At 44.3% G+C, this 27,240-nt stretch overlaps 1 protein-coding gene across 2 annotated transcripts in view; it reads right to left on the reverse strand.

Moving 5' to 3' along the window:
• Nucleotides 1-27,240, reverse strand: part of CHN2 (chimerin 2) — a 253,283-nt gene that overhangs the window by 98,015 nt on the left and 128,028 nt on the right. For both annotated transcript variants that reach the window (XM_053926776.2, XM_024562874.3), the window contains 2 exons: nt 21,281-21,319; nt 12,210-12,265 (listed from right to left, as the gene is read on the reverse strand). In XM_053926776.2, coding sequence (XP_053782751.1) covers nt 12,210-12,265; nt 21,281-21,319 — 95 coding nt within the window. The remainder of the gene's footprint in view (nt 1-12,209; nt 12,266-21,280; nt 21,320-27,240) is intronic.

Genomic DNA, 27,240 nt, shown 5'->3' on the forward strand with positions numbered 1-27,240 from the left:
GAATCAAAATCCAGAATTTAATCTCAGACAGAACTTTTACCTTAATCTCTAACTCATATTCTTCTTGCTTAAAAATACACTTTCACCCTTTCTTTGGTCTTCAGTGCCAAGGAGAACCTAAGAACATTCTCTATAAGATAAGGTTTCCACCATTAAAAGCCACCTCTGTTCCACCTGGTGGCCTGTTCTTCCTCACACTATATAAACCTTGTTAATTCTTAATTCATCTTCATTATTCTCCTTGGAACTCTCTTTAAATTCTCTACATACCTCTCAGACTGAAAGAGCTTGAAGTACCCAATAGAATCAAATCAAATCAAGAGAAAAGAAATGCTACCATTAAGTTTCCAGGGGAAAAAAGAGATTGGGTGAGTACACTCATTTAATTCCTCATTCTTGTCAGTAAATTCCTTCCTGTAAAGCTTAATGGTTTTGGGGTTAAGTGATACTCCATACTTTGAAAAAGGCAAAAAACAGCCATCATTCTCATTCTTCTCCCCAGTTTTTTTCCTTCCCTTTTTTAGAAATGTAAGAGTATTCAAATGTAAGTGTTCAATGTAAGTATTCAAATATCTGAACTCAGACTGATGAATAAAATTAATCTACGGCCCTGGCTGGTGTGGCTCAGTGGATTGAGTGCCAGCCTGAGAACCAAAAGGTCACCAGTTCGATTCCCAGTCAGGGCACATGCCTGGGTTGCAGACCAGGCCCCGAGTAGAGGGGTGGGGTGCACTAGAGGCAACCACACACTGTTGCTTCTCTCCCTCTCTTTCTCCCTCCCTTCCCCTCTCTAAAAATAAATAAATAACATCTAAAAAAAATTAATCTACAGTACCAAGAGAAAAAGAAAGGGGAACAGGACTTGGTGGGGGATGATAGAAATTAAAGATTGTCTAAAGAAATGTTCTCAATTGTATTTGCATTATGGCCTCCTACAGACCCTTTTACATACTTTTTTCCCTCCCTAACCATCTCTCCCCAATAAAATGTTAACACTATAGATAGACTGTGTATCTGTTTATGTTCTACATGTATACCTGTGCTTTATACATTAAATAAGTATGATGTTTTTTGCCCGCCCCTCAAAAACAAATTTCCCTGCCTTCGGGGTAATATCGCTCCCAACGAGGACTCAATGTCCGGAGAGATCTCCGTGGCTTTTAGAATGCTTTACCATTTATTCCTCCTCCGGGAAGATGGAATACATGTCTTTGCCTCCTTCTTGCAGCTGAGAAGGCTGCAACTCAGCGTGGTAAATTCATTTGCCCACAGTCCTACGCAGGGCTAGCCCCAGATTTAGGGTTGAAACCCAGTTTCTGGTGCTGTAAGATCCAGAATCCTCTCCTCTATTCTTTAAAAATATTGTCTAATGTAGCAATTCTGTAACAGGCACTCCGAAAATAATTCCCAACATCGCAATAAATAAGAGTGAAAGTGCCTTATTAATGTTTGTCTTTGTTCTCAAATTCTTCTTCTGACAAATCATTCCTTGTTAGAAATTCTTGAGCTAGACTTAGGGTGCTTCTAGCAGCATTGTCCTCGGGACACCCTCTGGCCGCTTGGGGCTGTGCATCCAGAGGACGGTTTTCATTCCCTCGGCCAGAACACAGGCTGCTTACACACAAGAACAATCTTTGCTCTTCCTTCCTGACTTTTTGTTATGACCATTTTCATACAGCAGAAAGAATTAAAGACTTTTACTGCAAACACCTGTATCCATACCACCTACATTCTGTAACATTTACTATATCTGCTTTATGGAATACCTATTCATCCCTCTAGACACCCACGAATCAACTTTTTGTTTTGGAGTATTTCACAGTAAGGACCAGACATAGCACTCTTTCGGCGTACACATCATTAATCTGAATTCAATACCATGTGGACTTTTAATAGGAGAGTAACACCAGCTTTGTTCTTGAAATGAAAGGGAGTTTAGTTTACATGTTCAGATGTGTTCCCAAATAAACAGATTCCACCTACCTCTTTCATTTCCTGCTTATGGAGTGCTATGCCACCTTTCCTAACAGGCCGCTGTTTCTGGACAGGGAGACAGTGACAGTGACAAAGCAGTTGAAGGAACACCTGCTTGTTGTACCTGCCTTGGCCTCTTTCATCAATTCACAGGTGAAATATGAAGGCCAAAGCACTTCTTAAAATGCCTTGGGATCACATTCAACCTAAATTAAAGGTCTAAAATTCCCCCCCCCCCAACATTTATCTAGTGCTTTGGAAAAGATAAAAATTAAGGACCAATACTTCCAATATATAAATGCCAGGCACTACTCTGAGCTTTACATGTATCAACTCCCTCTTCAAAGTTACTTTAGCGCACGGCTAGGGGTCAGCAAACTTTCTGGCGAGGGTTAGATAGTAAACACAGGGTGGGGCAAAGCAGGCTTATGGTCGTTCATCTGGAAAATGGTACAATGATTAATAAAGAACAATGCAAGAATAAACTCCGTTTCGCATACTCAGCACTGCACACCTACTCTTGCCTCACCCTGCACTTAGGACTTTGAGGACCTGTCTCAAGTGCTCAGCTTGCTGCCACTGGGAGCAGGAAAGCGGCCGTAGACAACATGCAAAGGAATGAGCATTGCTGTGTTCTAATAAAATTTTACTCACGAAAGTAGTCGGCAGGCTATCGTGTGCCAAAGCCTTCTAGACGAACAAACGTGAGTCCATTCTCAAAAATCAGAATGTCTTATAGTTAGCTCAGAACTGAGAGCTTGCCAATGCCCCAAATGTCTTTTCATTTAATGGCGGGTCAAATCATCTCTTTGTGTCTGTGCCCTTCCATCTCTTACTGCACCGGGAGAAAAAAATCATTAATTTTTCATCTACGGCGTAACGATGCCAGCTTAAAAAATGAAAATGAACTAAGGCAGAAAGTGGTTGAATTATTTTGTTACACAACTGAGAATACCGAAACACTAGAGGATCCGGCCCGCACCCTCACGTAGAAAGTGGTTGCTCCAGCGTGATTAAGCATGGTCTTTGAGAAGTCATGGAACCCTGAGGACCACAGCAGAGCAAAGGGACAACCAGCAAAGTGTAATTACAGACTTGGGAGATAGACCAGGGAGATACAAGAACTGTTCGTCAAAAAATCGATGTGTAATTACCTAGGAGGACACAGCATGCTGGATGGCAACCAATATGCCTTTGTTGGGCTGTGCCAAGGCTATTTAATTTCCTTCTACAGTAGATGGAGAGATGACATTGTCCATGTAAATAAGAAGGAAGAAAGAGATACCATCGCTCAAGCAAAGCTTGCTATTTTGTCCAACAAGACAAGGAGACACAGTATATTAGAGCTAATGTCAAGAGAGACAATGATTTGTGAAGGGATAGAGCCAAAGGCAACTGATTGCCAACGGCTCAGTCAGTGTCAGCCTGGAGACGATGAGGGGAGTGGTAGACTGAGGCAAGGAGGCGGGACCAGGAGAGCACCTGGCCTGGCCTGACTTTTATTAGCAAATAGGTCACCTACCCCCCTGAACTGAGAAATGCTCATTAAGTACACAGATGACCCACTGAATGAAGGGATGAGCACTTGGAGAAGAGTAATATAATTTAAAATATTCCTGACATGATGACAATAGATTTGGTATTTTTATTTATACAAAGGTCCATTATAAGCAAAAATACATCTAGCAAGGATGTGTGAACAGTCACAAGATAAAGAGAACCTCTTTAAAAAGCTGCAGCTCATCATAGTATCTACTGAATACGAACAAACATGGGTATGAATCATTTTATAACTGAATTTGAATATTTTTGTTAATTAGTAATGCAAACACAACACAATGAAGTATAACAAACTGGAAGGTGGGTGTAGGAAACCAGGATAAATTAAGCACTGACCATATTTGTACAAGGATTCATAGTTGGCCTCTGCAACGTACGAGGGTGTGGGAAAGCTGGACAGAGCGAAGAAGGAAAGCAAAGGCAAATATTGGTAAAGGGTGGAAAATAACATCGAGGAGGAAGTACATCTAGAAAAATGTCCTGTGCGTCTATGGGATGACTTGGCATCCCATACTGGGAAGTCCAGGAAAAGCCTAGCACTGCGCAGGGCAAACAGTAAGATTCATCAGCAGACAAACGTCTTGATTCTTCTACCTGAGGGCCCAGGGGAGGGAGTCGGAAACAGAAAGCAGAAGGAGTGAGAGCAGTGGTTCCGACAGTGGTCCTCGCACTTGCGCAGCGGTCAGGGTCACCGGCAGGGCTTCTTAACACCCAGGTTGCTGGGCCCCAACTCTGAGTCTGTGCTTCAGCAGGTCGGGGTGGGCCAGAGAACCTGCATCTCTGACATGTTCCCAGGTGATTCCATAGCTTCTAGTCCTGGAAGCACTTTTGAGAATCACTGGGTTAGAAGCCCAGTCCTGGGTTTGCTCTGGGTTTGACTGTGGCTATACCTGTCCTGTGCTGCTTGTCTCATTTTCTTTTGTGAAACAAGAGGTACAACAAGAGTCCCATGGGACTGTTCTGAAGACTAACATATGTAAAGCTCTTAACCTGGTGCTCAGGGCACATAAGGACTCCCTATGTGTCAGTTCTCATTGCAATTAAAAGGCTGATGACAAGTAAATCATCAGGCAATATCACTCAGGGTAGTCATATTAAAACTGGGCTGGTCTGAGATTGCACCATTTACATTTTTCTGATGGAAAGTCAAGGTTATAACTCTGTTCTCAAATGTCTCACTGCTTGGTCAGCCAGGTCCCATTACCCTAGGAGACATGGCTTGCCTGGAGCAAAGTGTAACCTGCTTTTTATCAGCATTATTTCTTAGTTAGCGTTTAACCAGGGAAGTAAAATGTGAAGCATGTCTTTCAAACCTCACTAGTGAGCCCAGCACCTCATTCTTTTCCCGGATGGTCCTGGTCACACCTGAACTTTTATTGAACCTGACCTCTCTGAGTCACAGAGCAGGTACTCTAGGGAGCTCACACAGCAGTCACTGTGGGAGTGTGGTGTTTGCTTCCGGTTTGGAGGTGTGAGGTTGGCCCTTCAAACACCAACACCTCCTCCTCACCACTGTGTCCAAGTCTGGACCAGCGCCCACTCCCACCCCATCAGTGAGTGATGGTACCTCGGGGGATGGCATCAGAGGCCAGCCAAGGATAACGGAGCATGTGTCGTAATCCACGAGGCTATTGGTGGTGGTGGTTGTGTTTTACTAAAACAACTAACTGCCCAGTAGTTTATCTCTAGTAATTACATAAGGAAATATACATCTTCAAGTTAGAATTTAAGAAATAAAAATCACCCAGAGAGATGAAAAAAGTGCCTCAAGACACTGTACTTATTATCCACTACTGTTTAATGTCCCCTTCTTTTCCCTTATTCTGTTTTAGGGAGAAAACTTCCACTTCTGGGTTTTGGTGGCCCTGCCCACCTCAGGCTACCTGTCCCTCGATTCAGAGGCTCGGAGCCTCTGAATTCTAAAGCAGCCTGTCCCCAAGAGCCCTTACCCCCTGCTCACGTCACCTTGGAAATGACTCAGCATTGTCTGGGTGCACACACGCAAAGTCTACATTACATTAGAAGTTGTTCAGAGTATGCCCAAGAGAGGCCATTCTCCTGGGGAGGGTCCTGCATTTTGGTAGGTCACGGCACTTGTCAACAGAATGTAAAAATATAAAACCACAAAACTTTCCTCCAGTGAAAGAAATGTCTACACTCGTTTTTCTCACGTGGGTTTTGCTAGGGTTCCCCCTTTAGTACAGGAGGTCTCTACAACCAAAGCCAGTCCAGCTCAGGACAAAGCAAAAAGCTGCCTGCATCAGGAAGGGACATGAAAGCCTGGGGGAAATAGTGACGGGAAAATCGTTTACTCCAGGCTGCGTCAGTAGCACGGGGGCGGGGTGGGGGTAGACCAGTGGAGAAAGTCTATGATGAAGAGAAATATTTCTTACCAGGGAAGAAATAGCCTTCTGATTCCTACCCGTGAACGCCAATTAAAAGGCAATGGGCTGGAGTTTCGTTTGTGGCTTATAGGGTCAAGGTCATTACTTGAGAGAATAGCATGTCTCAATATTTAGAATCAGCAGTTTTCATGTTCCCTCAAATGCACATTTGTTTAAAAACACTTATTTTCAATGGATAAAAGAAAGGGCAGAGGATTATACAATAGTGGAAATCCCCTCGGAGTTTACTTGATTTCATTTTATTAATTGAATGTTTTGGGGTGACTTTGGTTAAGAAAATTATGTAGGTTTCGGGTGCACGATTTTTTGGCGCATCATCTGTATGTTGCATCATGTGCTCAGCACCCCAAGTCAGGAGGTGACGTTAACTCTGTGGTCCAGTGTGTACTGAGTCAGTGGAGAAGGGCACATCAATCAGTGGGGCTTGTGAAGATCTTCAAGACATGCCCAAAGCCTACGTGACTACAAGACATTGCAGTCTAGGCAAAATGAACCAGCATTCTTAAAGAATAATGATAAAATGACATACTGTTGTCAGGCTTAAAAGAGCAGTTTTTACAAGTAAAGGTAGAAGAGAGTGAATTGGGTAGATATTTAGGAAAACCAAAAACTAGGGAGAATGCACAGTAAGAGAGGGCATTTAAAGTGGTATTTAAAAAATGAGTACAATTCACTAGGAGGTAAAATGAGATATTGCTGCAGTTTAGGCCACTATCACCTGTACTGGGCTTAACCTCTGACCTTCAAGAAAGGATGCTGGTTCTGCTCTCGAGGGCCAGAGACCTCAGTTCTACAGTCCACTTCTGCACTAAAAACAAAACAAACAAAAAAAGCTTTTCAAAAGTAGATTATTCTATGGCAGGGAAGTGAAGCTGCATAAAATGGAGAGCGATTTAAAATAATCGCATGTAATTGATTTCCCTTTTTAGAAATTGCTTTTTATAATCTCATGTCCGCTACAGCAATATTGAATAAGGAAGGCAAAAGACGGCAAAATCATTTATAGCCACAACAGAATTTCTGTGTATGCTTTAGGTGACTCTAGTACAACTTGACTTTACATCAGCCATGCAAGTGAATCTTGACATTCGGCCTTTCCAAAAGGCCAAACAGAAATTTGGACTGTTCCAGGAAACAATCTTAGTCAGTGTTTAAGTAAGAAGCTTGACTGCCAAAAGCCCAACTCACTAGCCTAATAACAGCATTGAGGAAATCTGATATGTATTAGTAATGGTTTGAGAATTCTAAATTTCTTATGTTAGCAGTTTCTATCCTTTTTTTTCCCCCATCATTTTACCACGTATATGCCAATTGCCCTTGGCCCCTTGGCACGGTGCTCAATGCTAGGGAAGGGAGGACTTATTATTGGGACCAATCAAGTCTCTGGCGCTTGTATTCTCCTAAGGGGAAATGCGCAAGCAACAAGTAAACAACCAAATATGACAAGAAAGTATATTGGAGAGCGTATTAAGTTCTATGAGCAAAATACACGGGGTGATGTGACAGAGGAGTTCTGTAGGTGCTGGTTTTTATGGGGTTTGGGAAGGGCTTCTGTTCTTAGGTGAAGTTTGATCTGAAGCCTGGACATGAAGAAAACCTGACCAGACGAAAGGCCATCCAGGCCAAGAGCAAATGCAAAGGCCCTGAGGTAGCAGCACTGCAATATGTTTGAGGAATAAGAGCAAAAGCTAGTTGGGCTGAGAGGCGGCACGCTGAGAAGAACGGTCTAGACAAGGCGGTGACAAATAAAGGCAGGAGCCAACCATGGCTCACAGGCATAGCTAGAGGTCTTGCTTGTACTTAAAGAGCACCCTGGCTGATGTAGCTCAGTGGATTGAGCGTGGGCCTGCAAACCAAAGGGTCACTGGTTCAATTCCCTGTCAGGGCACGTGCCTGGGTTGCAAGCCAGGTCCCCAGTAGGGGGTGTGCAAGAGGCAACTGTACATTGATGTTCCTCTCCCTCTTTCTCCTTCCCTTCCTCTCTCTCTAAAAATACATAAAATCTTAAAAAAAAAATAAAGAGCAGTGACAACTGCTTGTTGGATTTGTATTTAACAATGATGACTTGGGCTTCTGTGTGGTGAATGGAGTATGTGTGTGTGCGCGTGTGTGGTGAATGGAGTATGTGTGTGTGTGCGTGTGTGTGTGTGTGTGTGTGAGAGAGAGAGAGACTGGGCTGCAGGGTAAGTACCAAGAGTGGAAGCAGAAAGATAAGGCAAGAGACTGCTGACCTGCAATAATCCAGGCAAGAAATGCTCATGGCCCAAACTACATGTCAGTCAGGGAGATGGAAGAGAGAGGGCAAATGCTAGATATACTTGGAGGTAAATTTGATGATTGCTAAGAGAAAAGGGGGAGGGGGAGGAAGAGAGGCATCCCAGTTGCTGACGTTAGGAGCCATGTAATAGAGTGGGGTCATGTTCTATTTTGAATGTTAGGCTCGAGGTGGCCCATGGGACAGCTGCGTGACAAGGTCAAGTAGATAGAGTGAGGTGCTCGGAGCCCAGGGGAGAGGTCTCAGCTAGAGATACAAATTCGGGCATCAGTGTTCTGCACAGTTCCTGGCAGACCACCCAGACACACGTGGTAATTAATAAACGCTTACGGGATGACTGATTGATCGTTGACGAAAGGGCAGGTGAGAATTTTTCACACTGGATGATGTTTTGAAGCTCTTGGCAAGGAGCACTCAGGAAATGCCAGTGGAGTGCCAGGTGCCACGGCTGCTCAATTAATTTACAGCAATGAATCTCAAGAAAACAATGAACAGTTATTGCGGGACCTGACCCTACCTGGCTGCACCAGCGCCAGAGCCGTTGTTCAGCTGCCTGTACCTTCTGTTCCCCATCCTCAGAACCTTTTCCCCTGGTGGTCTAACTCCCCACCCAGGCATCTTGCTTTGTCCTTGATCACTACCCTTTTCTGTGCTCACATTCAGAAAAACGCTGTTGTTGCTCTGACTCTGCCCCTAGTGTCTGTCTCAGAACCTGTTCACAGGTTTCTGAGCCCTCTATGAACTGTGAATGCCAAGCACCTGTTAGGGGCCAGGTGTGTTAAGTGCCGGGCGCCATTCTCCACACTTGATGCATATATTCCACTTCTAGCACCCTGCCAGGTAGATGTCTGACCTTAATTCCTCTGAGACAGTAGGCGCTTGGCTCTGAGTCAGGGACCCAGAAAGGGCTAGAGCAAAGATTCAGAAACAGTCCTGCTAACTCTGCAGCCGGCTCCCCGGCCTGGGTGTGTGGAGCTTGTTGCATTTTGCCTGTGGAATCAGTGTATACCCTTGACACACCCAGTTACCCAGCAAAGACCAGTAGGTAGTTGGTAGCTGTTGATCGACACCCAGCTTTCAAGCCAGATTGGCCGTCGTCTGTACCCTGGGGTGATGGTGTCCAGGTCTCTGTGACTGCAGACTCACTTGGGGCCCTCGGGTGGGGATTTATCACACCCAGTGGGAGGATCCTAGCTAGAGAGAGGCCCAGAGCTGGGAGGTTATCAGTCATCAGAGAAACAAAAGAGGTTGGGTGTGTTGGAGTAACACAGCTGGGCAGGCTTGCCAGGGGCAGGGGTGGCGCTGAGGACTAAGACTGAGAGCGGACTGTGTATAAAGGAAAACATAGGTTCAATAGCCAGCTAAGGGGTGAGACGGCAAAGATGTAGAAAATCCTAGCGCATTGATTAAAAGAAATAGCCTTTATGTAAACGTGGTACTAAAGCTTCCATCTCCCTGGCCACACACTCAAACCGAAAGGCTTTCTGTCTTCATTAGGCACGTCCCCCGAGCAGGAGGGTGTGTGACCAGGCAGAGGCGTTTGCTCAAACATCGTCTGCGGCAGGATCGATGGTTTCTCCCACATCCAAGAGGAGGTCGTGCCTTTACTCAAGGAGGCCACGTCCTGAGAGGCCGGGCAATCTGGGCAGGAATTATTTGCAGTTAATGTCACACAGGAGGACAAAGGGAACTGAAGCCACTCCTGCTGGCACTCATCTAAGCAGCACCTGGTCGTCTAGAACACTCTACCCTTTGTTGCCTGACACCTGCCTGGCTGGATGGGCCCCGTGCTGCCCGCCGAGGGAACGGAGCTAACGGAGCTAACGGATATCCATTTCAGGCTCGGTGTCGTGGCGGAAATGGGATGTGGAATTTCTGGAGGCGAGCTAGCTGTGCATCTGGCACCGACCAGGACCAGGCATAGCTTGTTACTGAGTCACATTGATAAAGGTCATGTTCCTTTATCAGGCGGGAAGTTTGGTTTAACAGACAGACAAGAGAGTAAAGAAGCTGCACACACACCAGGCCCTTCCCTCAGAGCCCGTGGTGGCTGTGCACACAGCTCTGCTTTGCTAAGGCATCGGTGGCGTTTGCTTCCCACGCAAGTACGTATCATTAAAGAGAGCTAAGGTGGACCTTCAGCCCGCTGGATGTCTGGAGTCTCAACTGAACCCTAGGAAGAGCTCCCATGAAGCTAATCTGAATCCACCCATTTCCACTGTAACATCACACCTGCTTCTAGGACTACTGGCATGGTTTCAAGGATTCGGAGACACAAAGATGCCTCTCTCTCTCTCTCTTTCTCTTTCCTTCTTCCTCTCTTCTCTCTCCCTTTCTCTCTTTACACACACACACACACACACACTCACACACAGAAGTAAACTCTTAAATACAGCTTTATTACATACATCCCGATTTTGTTCTCTTTTCATATGACACTCCAAGTACCCATTGCCAAACTCTCTGCTGCATTCCCAGCACCTAGAGCAAAGTCGGAGCAGAGCAGGCTGCCGTATATATTTGTTGAATAAACGAACACACGGATATTTACTACACCCTTGGGTTTCTGGTACCTAACCTTGCCTGGCGACTTTTTATTTATACTCCCAGGAAGGGACCTTAGCTGTACAATAAATTTACAAACACTTTCTTCATGGAGACGTTTAAACTCTTCTAGTTCCCTACACATGGCTATGTTATTTCTGATGGAGAAATACTAATGTAAAGTATTTAGAGCTGCTAGGGACTGAAGGAATTTTTAACAACTTGTTTCTTAATTCTCCCCCAAAACACCCTAATTAAGGCATCTTGCTAAGATTTCTGTATTTATGCTCTTCTTTTCTTATTTGGATATTATGGAACGACGAAGGGACACCAGTCAGCAGGGTTAGTGACAGGACAAGATCAGACGACCAAATAAAAATGTAACTTCATCCTGGAGATTTGCTTAAGGGTCAGACATCTTCTCCCCTCCAGCTATATTCCTGGGATGAGAGTGTTTATTCTGCATTAAAATTCAGATTACTTGGTGAGATTTAATGCCCCTCAACAGAAGTAAAATTTTATGCGGACACATTCATTAACTGGTGAGAGTTGGCTCTGGGTGTGGGCACCTAAGTCTGAGGCAGGTTCAATACCAGACCCGGCCAGTCTGCCCCCAAGAACTGATGTTCAAGAATGAATCTCTCGAGTGTTGGAACTGGAGCCCCCAACCCCCACCTCCCATAAGGCAGACGTGACCCTTTTGAAGGTATCTGCTACTCTCCATTTAATCAAAGTCATAATAACAAAAATAAGCAAGGGCCCTTGGACCATTGTTGGAAAGATATTAGTTTGGCTGTTGAAGAAACTGGTCCATACAGAAAAATCAAGCCTGAGTATTGCCTTTCAAACCCTGCAGGCATCCCAGATGATAAGAGACTGATTAGGGAAGGAGCTGCTAGGGAGAGTTTGGGGGGCTGGTCAGCTGTTCTACGAGTGGACATATTGCTCAAGCTTATCTCCAAGAATAAAAGTCACTTTTCTCCAAGAATAAAAGTCACTTTTCTTGCAGGGATTTCTTTTTTAAATGTCAACTCGTTATAACGAAGTGTAAAGGTTTGCCACATATAGGTGCTGCCAGTGCCCAGAAATTTATTATTCTCTGTCTTTTCTCTGTTGGAAGCGCTCCATAAAAAAAAAAAAAAAGATAAAAGATAAAAGAATCAAAATAGCAGGAACAAGGAAAACAACCAACAGACATGTTTTGGGGGAGTTTATAACAGATGCACACTCTGCCCCTGCATTGGTTAAAAACGCGAGACGTTTGATTCCAAGTTAGTATTTTTAAAATAACACCTGTCTTCAAAATATAGATTAAGATGTTCAATTTGGTGACACTGTAACAAACGTTAATAGAAATCCACTCCCAGGAAACCCGACAGCCCTCCAAAAACAGCCTGGCGCTGACATTCATCATATTTAACAAGGTGTATTGGAAATAGCTGAGCACTGACCTCCCCAGAACAAACGATCCTCTTGGGACGCGGGGCCTCTTGCTGTAACTGATACACTGCCAGAAACAACAACAGAAAAAGTTAATTATGATTAGAAAATGGCAACACATACCACCATGCCTTCAAATAGTTCCATCTATGTACATCTCCAAAATGGCAAATATTTCAAACAAACAAACAAAACAAAACAAAAAAACAAAGAGCAGACAAGCCCATTTTTAGACTGAATAAAGTCAGATCATTTATATGGAAATTAGTTGCTGTGGATGTAAACTGGCAAAATTGATTTTTTTATTCTTATAAGGCCAATTTAGTTTCCTAATTGTTCCTGGCATTGTTCATTTTATGGCTTTCTTGGAAGACTAGATAACGACTAAAATTCTCCCGTTGTAAAGATGAAAATTCTACTCTTGAGTATCTAAGGGGAAAGATCATATAGGAGGCTTCCTGAATTAAATGCTGATAGTGCCGGACACAGCAGGGAGAGGCGGGCACTGAAAAGGAGTGTCATTCTCTGAAATGCTACCGTTGCGGACAAAGACGCAACCGACTCTGTGAGTGAATGGAGGCCCAAGTCATGGCTTTTTTCACGAGTTTCCTTTCTGTCCTGCCCATCACCATGGATTCTCATCTGTTTGACTATTTCCCACCCATTGTCATTCCTTTCTCTTGGGTCCTTTCATATCTTAAATAATAACTCTCTTATATCCTGCTTTAAAGACAGACTTTCAGTCTTGGGCATGGAGGAAAGCAGGTAATTAAATAGGAAAGTACAATTTATCAGGCTCCTCTTTGTACTTTTTTTCAGACGATAACAAATGATTTTTGCTGCTCAGCTAGCCTGCTTATTTCTTGTAGAGGAAAACCAGCCTGTGCAGGTACCTAATGGGTTCTACTTCCATGGAAACAGAAGTTAAAAACAAACACAGTGGATGTTATCTTCAGAATCTTGAGAGGGAAGAATTAATTTTAGATGGTATAAATCTTTGAAAAGTTAAAAACGCGACCATATAAAGTCTAGAAAATGCAAAAACAGAAGCAGAAATTTCTGGTTTAACCTGAGGTCTAAAAAAAAGAAGAAGAAAATGTAACTGAAGGGGAGAGGACTGTGCAGAAACAGGGATGGAAGCAATGGGATAGGTTCTGTCATCACAGCTCCCCAAGATCTTCAGCACAGCGTGGTCACTTTCTTGCCTGGCTCAGGGTAGACTCCCCAACTTCGACACAGAGAGGAACCCATGTGACCCTCTGGTCGGTGTTTAATGTGCCACATGTCTGAGCTTCAGTTGCCCCTTGCTGATGACGATGCTTGAGTACCCATGTATGGAGAGAGAGTCAGAGAAGGCTTCTTGTTAAAGAGGGAACATGAGGAAGAGTTGGCCAAAGATACAGAACTAACTGTGGCCACGTTGCGGACTTGCTCAGTAGGGGCTCGGCTCTCCTTAAGTCACGAGAGGGCCTCCTTTACTGCTCTGGAGTCCCCCCCACTAACTGCTTTTTTAGCAGGATGTTGTTAATGAGTGCAGAGGCCAGGGCAATTGCAGAACCCTATCCAGAGAATCCTGCCCCTCTTCTCTGCCCACTGTCAGTGCCTCTTGAAACCAACAGTTCTGGGCGGGGTCGGGGGGGGCATGGCGCCAACAGCTTTGTGGACACCGTTTTTAACATCTCCCTTCAAGGGGACACAGGAAGTACATATGTTACAAGAGAAGCATTTTTAGCTAAGTGTGCCTTTGCAAATTATATCAGAAAATATCTGAACATCTGCTATAGGCCAGGAACCATCGTCAGCATTATGTGGAGGTTTTGAGGATGAATGGAGAAGGAGGGAAAGGAGACGGAAACCAGCATCCTGAGTGCCTGTCACGTGCCAGAAACTGTTTTGATGAAAACATCCGGAGAACTCAGAGAAAACAACATTGTATCATTGCCATTCTCGTTTTGTAGTGAGGAAACAAGTGTAGAGAAATTACCTGTTTGGCCCAGGGCATCAGCTAAAATGTCTCCGTTTGATCCTAAAACCCTGGTTTAGTTTCTTATGCCTTAGGGCCTTTGCCCTTGCTGTTCATACCGCCTGGATGGGTCTTTCCCAAGATCGGCTCTCATTCTCCGTCCCAGTCTTCCCTGGCTTGCCTGCTTGGGGATAACATTCCATCCCATCCCTCTGCTCCCTTACACTGTTTCATGTTTCTCCCCGGTACTCCTCACCATTAACACTATTGCTTTTGCATATCCTCTCCCTTGACTATAGGGTAAGCCCCTTGAGGGCAGGGGCTTTGCGCATCGCGGCACCCCCAGCCCAGAACAGCACTTGGCACATGGAAGGTACTTAATGCATATTTGGTGAACAAATGAACCGCATCCAGTGACTAACGGTTCACAGTCCACGCCTTCAGGGAGATTCTGATCCAGTGAGGGAGGCGCATGTGGAAAAATAAAACCAGGGTGGGCCAGGCACTTCAATGGAGGAGAAACACAGCTCTCCTTGAAGGATCAGAGGTACAGAACAGAGAAGGGGTTACAGATAGAGGAAAGAGCCCCCGAAGGGAAAGGAAATAATGTGCTGATTGGCCGGTGATAGTCCACAGTGTCTGTTGCACCAGGATGGGCAGATGTGGGAGGAGGCCATGTGCCACGCAACCCTGAAAGCCACGCTAAGGGACAGGGATGTTCTTCTGTCTGCAATGGGGAGGCAGTGACGTGTGTTGAGCAGGGAGGTGACATGACCAGGTCTGTTTCTGAATAATGATAATAACAATAAGACTATTCAGAATAATAGAAGCTGACATTTCCTGGACACCTACTGTGTGTCAGACACCTTCATCTACACATTCTCATTTAATCTTCCCAACCAACCCCCGGGATACCTGTCATCCCCCTCTCACTGATAAAGCAGTAAAGATGCTACCCTTTGAACAAGCTCAAGTTCACACAGATGATATGATGGAATCAAAATTTAAAAGCCACTTTCCAGATTCCACGGTGTGCATTTTTTAGCCTCACCAGCTGCTATAAAAATACAGATTCCAGAATCCATCATCCCTGATGATACCCACTCTGCCAATCCGGCAAGGGGCCCCGAATGTCCTTTTCAAAGCTGTGTGGGACAGTTCAGTGCACAGGGGGAGGGGAGGCCACTGCTCTGTGCCTCACGGAAGAAGGGTCAGAGTGGGGAGGCAGGGAAGTGGGAGAGGACAGTGTTTTAGGTGGACAGAAAGGCGATGGGGAAGGTGGGAGTGAAGCTAACACTGGCAGAAAGGCAGAAGGGACGGTGAGTTGACTGCAGAGGAGGACGGACAGGACCTGATCACAAACTGAATGGCTGAGAGATGGAGATGCCGTTAACAGTCACACAGGATACAAGTGAAGGAATATTCTGGACAGTTTCTCTGCTGTGTCACCAGGCAAAGCCTATAGCTGGGACCCTCGGAGATTTAATAAAGAGAAATGCTGTTGCTCTCCAGTCTCACAATGGAAATAGTCCAAGCCAGGGGTGATGTGGAGGGGGTCTCTGCAAACCCCTCAAGCCAGGGATGCCACCTCTCCCTCCTGGTCTCCGATCGGTCACATCAGCACCTGATTGCCATGTCTCAGGGAGCAGAGCTCAGGGCCCACGAGATCTGCTTGGTGCTGTTCCAAGCAGTAGAGATGGACGAATAGGCAAGAAGCCTGCCTGCCATCTGTATTACATACAGATAATGAGATAGCAAGCAATGGCAATAGCAGCCATATAAAATAAGGGGGCCCTAAAACCCATGTTAGCTTCAAGTGAGAGCCACAGTCCTTTCTTTTCAGGATTAGCTGTAACAAAACAAACATCCGTGAAAAAGTCTCTGAGGCACATTTCATAAAACTGAAGTGCGACGTTGCCTTAAAGAGTCATTTCTAGAATTTTCTTTGTTCAACTAATACATTTCACAAGCAAAGTGCAATACTATATGTCACTTCTTGGGCGATTCTCTGAGCTAAGAGGCAGTGCGATGGATGCTTCTGCTGCCCAGCCCTGGGCCCTCTGCAGCATTGGAGAGAATGCTCAGCACTGGAATAAACTGTTTGGTGAACGTGGGGTAGGGGGTGTCACTGAGGAACGTGGAGGTGATAAATGGGATTCTCGGCACCCCCCAGAAGCTTGAAGCCGATTGAGAAATCCAGAGCTCATCGACAGAATGTTTTACTTTTCCTTCAGTAAGGAAACTTGACTTGCCCTCCTCTGGAAACAGAATCCACCCAGTCCCCGTGGATGCCAAATGGAAGCCTGTGGGCTGGGTGACAGTGAAGCCCAGTGTAGACCCACTGTCACCTAAGAGACCCTGCAGGGGCGTCCTCTAACAGCTGCTTGTTTCTAAAGAAGGCATGGGAGCCAGGAGTTGAAGCTAGTCACTGGCTTCTGACACTGAGCCAGTACCACCCTGCTCACTGCCCGTCTTCCCAGTTTTCACGGAAACAAACTCATGGTGTGAGTAAGAACAATAGCTCCTTCGATGTCTTCTTGGCTTGACCCCGCCTCCACCCTGCTGTGTGAAGGCAGCATCTGGCCAACAGAAGGACCGGTCTTTGGGGGATGGAGCACTTTTCCTATCCGATGGCACTGTGAGAAGCCCGAGGAGGAGCCTGTGTGCACACTGGAAGCAGGGGGTCTCAGGCACAGGTGTGCCCAGGAAGCACCTGCAGGGCAAGGTAAATCGCAGGCCCCCTCCCTGACTCTTCTGATTCCACAGTCTAGGGCAGGGCCGAAGCACGGTGATTATAAACATGCTCCCCACACGAGTCTGATGCCGGGGCTCTGTGGACAAAGGGTTTGAAGTTCCAAACTCCCTTGTTGAAAAATATGCACGAGCTACGACTGCTTGACCTTCTGCACAGGACGGTGTCCTCGGACAGCTGTCACCCGCAGCATCTGCCACTTAATTGGCACTCGGCCTTCTAAAAAGTAGAATCTTTCAAAGCGTACCCATGGAGGTGGGCTTTTGAACTTATCTGATGAAAGCATGCACTTTGTATAGCTCTGGTTGAAAGTTTAGAACGTGGCTCTTTTTTTTTTTTTTTTAAGCAAACTTAAAAATACCTTTACTCTCTTGAGAATTCAAAGCAATAGCTTTCCTCACAGTTACTTCATTAACATTTTGGGGTTTGGTCTTGAGAATTAAGAACTAGCTGCAGTTACATGATACTCTGGGACAAGATTAATCCTATGGGTCAGCCCAGTAAGGGATAGCATTAGCTCTTAAGAAAGGGAGAGAGGAAGAGAAGGAACTTAAGGGACATCATGGGGCATCCTGGTTCTTTGAGACAAGACTCAGTCTTATACATACTTGTGGCTGCACAGTTCCAAGCCTGCTGTCTGGCTTCAGGCAAAGACTTAATATGCATTTGATGAAAGAATGAATGAAAAAACGAATGCATGAACAATCTACTCTATGTAAAATATTGAGAGGTGATTTCTAAGGTTCCTTACTCTTCTAAATTTCTAAGTCAGACATCGGTGGTTGTCTTCCCAACATGCATATCCATCTTCCCTGTTCCAACAGTACTCCAAATTTTCCAGTCACGTGGATTATCCAGGACTGATCTCCCCCTGAGTTTGATGGGTTCAGGGCAGGTAGCATGTCCCAGCTCTGACCACAGTGGTGTGGTCAGGATTGGAGACTCAAGCCAGTCAGGGCTGAGACTCAACTCTAACACTCCTCTTGGAGTGTGAAGAAAGTAGACTGCCTCTCCGCCTGCTGCTCTTAAATCACAGTGGTAGCCCGGGTGCTGCTGGCAGCTCTCCAGGAACCACGAAGGGGCCTGCTAATAGTGGAGCCTCCCAGGAAAGGAGAGCCTGGAGAGGAAGAGATGCACACGGGGTTCTGGTAATGCCCCTTTGAGTGGTTGGAACACATCATGCCTGAAGCCACTTTCTCTGGACTTTTCATTTCCGTCGGTCACTGTGGTTGATTGGAATATTCTGTTACTTGCAACCAAGAGCATTGCAATTAAGAGCATAGTATTAAGACTTAGAAACAGCTTCTTAAAGTGGATCATTATGAAGTGGACTGATTTTCTTTTAGGAAAAATATCATGCTTAAGATTAATGCTTCATAATAAGAATCTGATAGCAGATAAGTCAAAGTTAATGGCCAACAATAGGTGACAGGTGAGAGCAAAAACAGGTCTACATACTTCTGGAATCATTTCAAATAATTAATTTTTAAACCAAGTCCTATAACAGGTGAAAATGTATGGCATCCAGTAAATATGAGAGATTTCAAAATACTGAATAATCTCCTGAGTTTTAAAAAATATGTGTGATCAAGAAATGTGGCTTTCATAAATAATATGCTAGTGAGTTTGACATTGATATTTAAAATGAATCTCTCAAAGGATGCTTTGTGAGTATTTTAAAGAGAAAGGTTTGGTGATTCCTGAGATTCAGAATGTATTTACCAAGAAGTTATTTAAAACAAAACAAATTTCATATTCTGATAGGTGTGCTGGATTTTCAGATCAGGAAACTGCTATAATTTTAGTGTATCTGAAGATTAAAATGTATCTCATGGAGTTCTTCAAGCCCTCACATCCCCTCCCCTATTTATCTTTCAAGACCTACCTGCAAATTTAACCCCTTCTATAGAGTCCTCTCTAATTTCAGGAGGTAGAGGAGTGTACATTGTTCTTAAAATCCATTTGTGTTTAAATTGATTGGTGTACATCTGTCTCTCTTACGAGACTGTAAATTGGAGGCAAGTATGGACCACATTTTGTTCATTGTTGATTCCTAATACTCATCCGAATATTCAAAAGGTGCTCACTGCATGTTTGCTGAAAGACCAAATGAGTGGATGCTAATCTTGGGAATAAGATGGAGAAGCATGAACTTGGGCATAGCATTGTCAGATGAGTTGATAAGTGGTCCAAGGCCCACACTGAAACAATTTATGGATCAGGACAAACAAAAGGGAGTTCTTTCTGGTGGTGCTCTGTAGGCCTCTGGCCAATGAGGTTTTGATGCCATGGACGGCACTGCTGACAGCGAACTCCCCTCCATTTCGGAATCCCACATCGCTAGACTCCCTCAAGTGAGCCTGGCCGACTGCTGGTTGCGTACAATAGAGAGGAACCTCTTCAATGTCATTAGCTTTATATTAAGTAGCCACAACCACCCCTTCTGCATATACACTTTTATGATTCTGGAGCAAATTAAAAAAAAAAAACAAACAAACTTGGTTAGATCCAAAAACCAAACTTAAAATAAATACTCTATGGTAAAGTTGATATTGCGAGCATGCAGTCACTAAGGACGTTTTACTTTCCTTAGGACACAGAGTGTTTTCAAGGGCTATGTGGGGTGGCCCCAGGTCTCTCAGCCAAAGGTGAAATGAAATTGAGCCAATGCCATCTTTTCGCTTCAGTAAACCTCTCTGCCAGGGCATTCACTCAACAAATATTTATTAGGTAGTTAATGTATGCAAGCCAGTGTGCAAGGCAGCAAGGTAAGTCATGGAACACCCAATACCTCTCACACAGATATTCTGTTGATTTACTGTCAGAGCACTTCACACTCCATTAGGAAACAAACAAACAAAAACATCCAATTACTGAGTCATTAGCACTGGCTTTTAAAATAGGAGATCAGAAAGCAGAACAGTAGGTTGGAAGGGCCCTTAGAGACCCAGCACAAGCCCTTTATTTCACAGATGGAGGAACAGACTCCTGTAATGAAGAATGAAATGCTGTTTATATGCTGACACGAAAGATAGAAGATATTTGCAAAGTGAAACAAGAAAGGTGAAGGACACCAAGTATAATATAAACCCATTTTTTACAAAGGGAAGCATCAACAACAGAAATGCCTTCGTGTTGGGCAGGGTATTTGAAATACTTGGAAGGCTACACCTTTCACACTTGGCAATGGGTCAGCTCCTGGGAAAGAGGAGAGAACTATAGGGAGAGGGCTGGTTTGTGGATTATGGGAAATCCTTACTCTCAGCTTGATGTATTTCTCTGATGGTTGTCTTTTATGCAGCTTTCTATTGCTTTTGTAACATAAATACATAAGTATATTATGTGTCCGCGTATGTGTGTATGTGTATATATATAATTTTAAATAGAAAGAAAAAAAGTCTTGGAAACCGGCAGGCTGTGGTCAGGCTTGCTCCTGGCTTCCATGCTGAATGTCACTCCAAGGCTTTTTGTAAACCTTCACAAAGTTCCTGAAGCTCCCTGAGGCTGCGGTTCCCTGTATGTGAGTGAAATGGGGGGCAATGATGGAGCCCATTGCTCTGGGCTGCAGTGAGAATTTAAGAGTTCGGGCACGTAGCTAGCACAGTGGCTGGCCCACGGCAGGTCTCCTCGGGCAGTAGAAACACCAGCAACATCCATAACTATAGTAATAATTATTTTTTACTGCTGTCTAGAAGCAGGCCCTGAACAAGGACCTCTGTCCCCAGGCTCTCAGCACAGTGGGTTTCCAGCTACCACACTCCTTCCCCCTCTCACCAGAGAAGTATGTAGTCGGGTAGAGGATATTAAGAACAGAAAGCTGAAAGGTGACTGATGACCAGACAATGACCTCTGCTTCTGGGGAGTCACCTTTGGTGGCCAAACATTATTCTTTGCTATCTGCTAATTTGCTTGTGGTAAATGTCCTATGATCTTATAGCCATGTGATATTGGCCAGGAACATAATTCACAGAACTCAACACATTTACCCTGGCTGACCAACTGTGCAAAAGAAAAGAGAAAGAGAAAGAAAGAAAGGAAGAAAGGAAGGAAGGAAGGAAGGAAGGAAGGAAGGAAGGAAGGAAGGAAGGAAGGATCAAAATCAAAGGCATCTTTTTTAAAAAAACATATTTTTCAGCATCCCTGAAGTGGGTCACAGGCAGCCCGCTCTTGCGGGTCCTGGCCAGGAGAGCAGGTCATTTCCCAGACCTCTGTGACCAGTGTGTCTCCTCAGTGGAAAAACAAAGACGTGGGTTTTCGGCGCTGTGAGATGGGGCTGCTTGTGTGCACTAAACCCCTGGCGAGAGCTCTTCACAGGGCAGGCCTGCTAAAGACTTCTGGGGTGGGGGGTTCCCGCCGCAGGTACTCACGGTAGGATTTCCATATTGGAGGCTGGTACTCTTCAGCATCTGGAATGAAAAGAAAGAAATCAAACCGTCAGCCTGAACGTCAAACTGTCAGCATGTGTCTTCTCTGGAGGAACAACAGTCTGTCAGCCATGCTTGCATTTGGTGTCAGGGGCCCTGCACTCATTTCTGGGACAGTCCAGGCAGGAGGGACGCAATGTGCGAGGCAGCCCTGGCGGGCCCAACACCACTGTCTTCTGGTCGCGTAGTGTGACAGAATCAATCTTCCTAGAGCCCCGTAAATCAAAAAAGATTTTTAAAGCAATTAACTTGATTGTACCCTCTAGTAATCCTTTCAAACAGTATTTACTTAACATGGCATAATAAACATATAATTTATCTCACAGCTTCCAATCAGGCCTTTAGCCCATTTATTAAGCCTTGAGGGCAAGACGCAAAGTGGCAAGTGTGTTAAATATTAAATCGGGGAAGTCCTGCAACTCGGCCCACTCCGAAAAGATGTGGCCTGACAGTGCAGACTCTGACGATTCACCTGGAATCGCATCACCTCCTCAGATTTACTCCAATCCAGGGTGTAGGAGGTTTCCAGAAAACCTCTCTGCAATCGGGAGTGTCGGGGTGGAAGAGTCGCCATGAGATGGAGAGGGTGCACATGTGATCCAGCGAGCGAACGCACAGATGATGGGAGAAAATCTGCTTGTTCAGTTGACTCAGCAGCCCCCGTGCTGACTGCTGAATTTACAGTTCTGATGGCGTTATTAGCGTCCTTCTGAGCTTGCAGCTGAGGCCTGGGAGGACACACTCCAGCTTAAACCACCAGGGGGAAAAATCTTTTCCCCCAAATCACAGACTGTAGGTCTGCGGAAACCTTAAGCACCCTTAGCTAGAAGCTCTGCCTTTGTCTCCCGGCCAGCCCTCAGCCACACCCAGCCACCTCGACACTGCCCTTGTCCTTGTACTACCATCCTGCGCTAGTTTCATGAGGAACAGAACTCTGCAAACCTCATGCATAAGAGAGTTTGAGAATTTTTCCCCTCCTGAGAAACAAATATGTTATTTATAAATAAAACCTCATTCAAAAGTGATGAACATCCCCAAATCCTACTCAATTACACATGTGTAGCTTAAATTAAATTCTCCCACAATTAATATCTTGCTCCCTGGAGCCCTCCCTAACACAGACACAACTAAATGCTTCCAGAGGTAGTTTCATTCAAATTAATCTGTACTGTTAGGCTGGCACTGTCAGAAAGTACTGACGGAGAACCACACCCACACGCAAACAGTGCATTAATAAAGGTTTAGGTTGTTATTCAAACTTAGTTTGCTGAATAAAGCAAAATTCCTAATACTTGCATCAAAGTAATAGACAGTATCTTAAAATAATGAGTTTTTAAGCAATAAAAGCAATTACTCTTATCCTATATTTTAGAAAAAGCAATTTTTTAAATCCTCACCCAAAGATATGTTTATTGATTTTAGGGAGAGAGGAAGGGAGAGAGAGAGAGACAGAGAGAAGCATCAGTGTGAGAGAGGAACATTGATCAGTTGCATTCTGTACACGTCCCAACCAGGAATGGAGCCCTCAGCCCAGGTAAGTGCCCTGCCTGGGAATTGAACCCGCAACCTTTTGGTGTGTGGGACAATGCTCCAACAAACTGAGCCACCTGGCCAGGCCTTACATGAACCGATTTTAATGGGTTAACATGAGTGTTTCTTTATAAAGAACATTCAAAGAAAATAAATTAAGTTGCCAAGTTTATATTAAATTCTAGAACTCTCCATACAATGTCATCTTACCCAAAAGCCAGATATTATATGTTAAATTGTTGATGGCACCTCCGAAAACATTTTTCAAAGATAAAGATCCACAAACACACACGTATCAAATTGCCTAGGAATGTGAATCCCTGAGGTGGCATGTACCCAAAGCTGCCATGTCTTGTTAATTTGGCTGAGATTTACTCCATGATGTGAGCCCAACCCCCTGACCAAGAATGGTCAAGAATGTTCCAAACCTAGGGTACAACTCTCTGCATGTTGGGGGAAGGTCCCCAAATAAGAAGCAGTCTCCTTTATGTAGGTTTTAAAACATAGTTCAGATGCTCAACTTGGAATTCCTAAGGTCTCCTTACATAGAGTCAGAAGTTCCGAAGAGATGGCCTGTCACCGTCCATTTCAGTCACGTTGTTCTGTAAAAAGCCTAGACTTTTGTTGCAACTGAAACACTGGCTCCTCACTTTCTGACTTCCGTTTAGGCTGCGGGTAAACAGTCAATCACCTTCGGTTGCTCCTGGTTGGCAGCGTGACAGAGAGGCGAAGAACACTGCCTATACAGACTAGAGAATACAATGCTCCCTAGCTTAAATTCTCCAATGTCGCTCCTCTGCTTTTGGAATAAAGCACAAACATCATACTGTGGCCTTCAAGGCCCTGTGTCATCTGGTCTTGGTCCACCTCCCGACTTCATTGCAGACATTTTCCCCTTTTTCATCTATCATCAACCGCACTTCCCTTCCCTAGAACAAGACATGCTCTTCCGGGCCCCTGCCTTTTCTCCGTGGACCCTCCACGTAAAAAGCTCTCCAGCAGATCTCTGTCAGGTTGACGTGCTCCATCACGTAGGACTCAGCTCAAATGCCACCTCCGGGGGCTTCCCTGTCCCTCCCCGTCACAGCACTCAGTGCCATCTGAACTTATTTATTCGTTGACTTGTTGTTTCTGGTCTCATCCCACCATAAGCCAAACTTCACCGAAGCAGGAACTTTGTCTCATTCGCTTGTGCATCCCCAGCCCTTAGGAGGGGACCTGGCACACACCAGACATTCACAAAGTGTGTGTTAAATAAATGAATGCACTTTCGGGTTCAACTCTCACCTTTGACAACTAACTTGAAGCAGGTCCTTTAGCTTCTTTAAAGAGCCTCCCAGTACTCATCTTTATGAAACAGAAAAAAATAAAGCACCTACCTCATCACCTCTTAGGGTCATTGTGGAAATTAAGTGAGATGATGTATATAAAGTTCTTGGGACAGAAGCTGGCAAACAGCAAGTTCCCAGTGAAGCCCCACAAATGTTGTCACAGCTACCTCACCCTGTCCTGGCTCTTCCCAGGTGACCTCATGCCCTTGTCTCCTCCCCCTTGACGGCAGCCAATGACTATCTCCAATCTCGCATCTGGATCTGGAGCCTGTAATTAAGTGCCGGCGCTGTTGTCATGGAAGGTTCTTCTTTCCCATAAGGAATTCGGAGCGAGAGGCCATTTGTCATGCTTCAGTGGAAGAACTATAATTATCTGGGTCTTAGAGACATGCTTCCTGAACCACCGAAGTGCATGGGCAGGAGACCTTGGTCAAGTGACAAGGCACGAAATATTTTTAATGTGTTGAAACAAATCTTCAGCTGCCCCAGCACTGCCCCACCAACATGCACATTTGCCCCAGTTTCACACAAAATTTTTCAAAAATCTAGTTTACTCTTGGATGGCCTGATGCTTCTTTTTAAAAAAAACCTGAAATAGGTTTTCTAGGTCATTTAGTTCCCCTTCCTCATTTGACAAATGGGGAAAAGGAAAGGCAGGTGATTAAGAGCTTTCTCAAGGCCATAAAACAAGTGAGAGGCAGAGGTGGGACTAGAGCAGGGAGCCCCGCCTTCCAGGCCTCTGACACATCCGTCATCCTTGACAGGCAGGCTGCCCTAATTTACATACATTGAAATCAAGAAAAAAATATATGGCAGATTTGTTACTTCAATTCTCATGAAACGTGAAAGAAAAAACAAAATAGAGAGGAAAGAAAGAAAATGAACAGCATAGAAATTGACATCAAATCAAATTAACTGAATCCCATCTCTGCATATACCCCCATCTAATGGCTCAAGTCCAGGAGATGCAAGACGCTGGCAGTGCCAAAGCATCGGGCCTGATGCTTTGGGAAGCTGCATTATTTTGTTAAACACTTGAGAAAATGGGTATAATGCAGAAAGAAGGGAGAGGAGGTAGAACAGAAGCTCTATGTTCTGAGAAAAAAATGATTATTCAACCCAGAAGACAGTTACACATTTTTTGAAAGAAACAATGCATTATAAGGGCTAAAAAGGTTTAGAAAATATATTGCTTAAAAATGTTGACTAATATGTATCCAAACTTGGAAAACTATGTAAACTCTGTGATACAGCAATTCTGTTCATGGAATTTCAACTAAGGTCGTAACTGAACACGTGAGCAATGATGAACATGCGAACACGCTTTGTGTGTAATAGTGAATCTAACAGCCACTGGAAAAGGGAGTGGTTACGTAAATGATTATATACTATAACCACGAAAATGATGGTGTGGATCAGAGCTTCGTGGTCAAGGGCGTGGTCTCTGGAGCTAGACCATCTGGGTTCAAAACCAGCTCTGTCACTCATCAGCTGTGTGGCCTTAGGCAAGTTACGTCCTCTCTCTGTGCCTCAGTTTTTTTGCCTGTAACATGGAAGTAATAGTACTACCCAACATATAGTATGTCGTGAAGATAGGGTGGGTTAACATATATAAAATGCTCTGGTGTCTGGCCTCTAATAAACTCTGTTTGCTATTTATGTTATCAATTTTAATGACATAGAAAAATATTCATGCTACATTACGTATCAAACAAATCAGATTGCAAAATAATTGATTAAACATGTCTTTTTTAAGAAAAGATAAATATTTATATACATAGAAATGATCTATGAGGCTGTAAAGCCAATTATTACCAGTTGCTACACCTGATGGTGAAAATAGAAGTGAGTTCTATTTTTTCTTCTTTGCTCACCTGCATTTTAAATGTTTCTGTTCATATTGTTTGTATAAAAATTTAAATGCAAGAGAGATAAGTTAATGGGAGTGCTAAGTGGTTTCTTTTTAACAGGCTGCCTAAATAAATCACCACCTTAAAAATGAAATGTAAAACTACGTTATATTTTCTCATAATGACACACTCAATGCGCCCAGGGTTACTGCAGGAAGAGCCAAGGGAGGCCCAGAGAAGAGACGGGCAAAGGGCCATGCCTGCCTCCCATGGCTCTCTTTTGAAAATTCTGTGAAAGAAACGTTAATGAGAAACTCTAAGCAGGCTGGGGAGCAGGGGTCTCCTCTCATTGCAGAGGGGGCGAAGGGAAAAAAGATGCTTAGAAAATGATCAAAACTTTGTAAGAACAGGAAATAAGGCCACTTAAATGTAAAAATCCATGAAGAACCTGAACGTACAAAACAAAAAGTTAAAAGTTGTGGTGAAAAGCTTTTTCACCAAAAAATTTTCCATAAAATAGACCATAGGGTTTCTTGAGTAAACCGTATGTGCTAAAGTATAAGCCCTGAAGAGACAGAGCAGCCACTCTGAGCTGTGGGGGAAGATAAAGAATTCTGGGCTCAGGACACAGAAAAGCTCTTCAGTGTCCAAGGCCCCCAGAGAGGACAGAAGGGGCAACAGCGGGCACCTGTTCTGTGATGAAGACCCAGAGCGTGGCAAAACTAATTTACTACCTCGATTGTTTTACTAAACATAAAAGATGCACTAAACGTTGAAAAATAGAAAAAGCCCAGTTAAATAAATGTATGTTCTAGAAAATTACCATTAATAGATTTATGTGAATCCTTCCAGATTTGCCCTATAAATGGCTTCATAATTGTATATACTGTTCTGCAATTTACTTTGGAACTTAATGATATTTCTTAGGCAATTTTCCATGTGAGTACACATTAGACCTGTGTTGTTGTTGTTTCAAACTGTGGCTTGATCTTCCATTCTATAAATACACCAAAATGGATGTAATTCATTTATGTCATGATTTCCAACCGGGGGACATTTAGGCAATTTTTCAATTCTTGGAAACAATGCTGCACTGATATGTTACGTGTATAATATAGATTCTGAGAAGTGGAACTGCTGGGTGAAGGGTCGGTGCATTTTTTATTTTAAAACCGATCGTTAAATGGCCTTC

Source organism: Desmodus rotundus, chromosome 6 (assembly GCF_022682495.2).
Source record: "Desmodus rotundus isolate HL8 chromosome 6, HLdesRot8A.1, whole genome shotgun sequence".
NCBI lineage: Eukaryota > Metazoa > Chordata > Mammalia > Chiroptera > Phyllostomidae > Desmodus > Desmodus rotundus.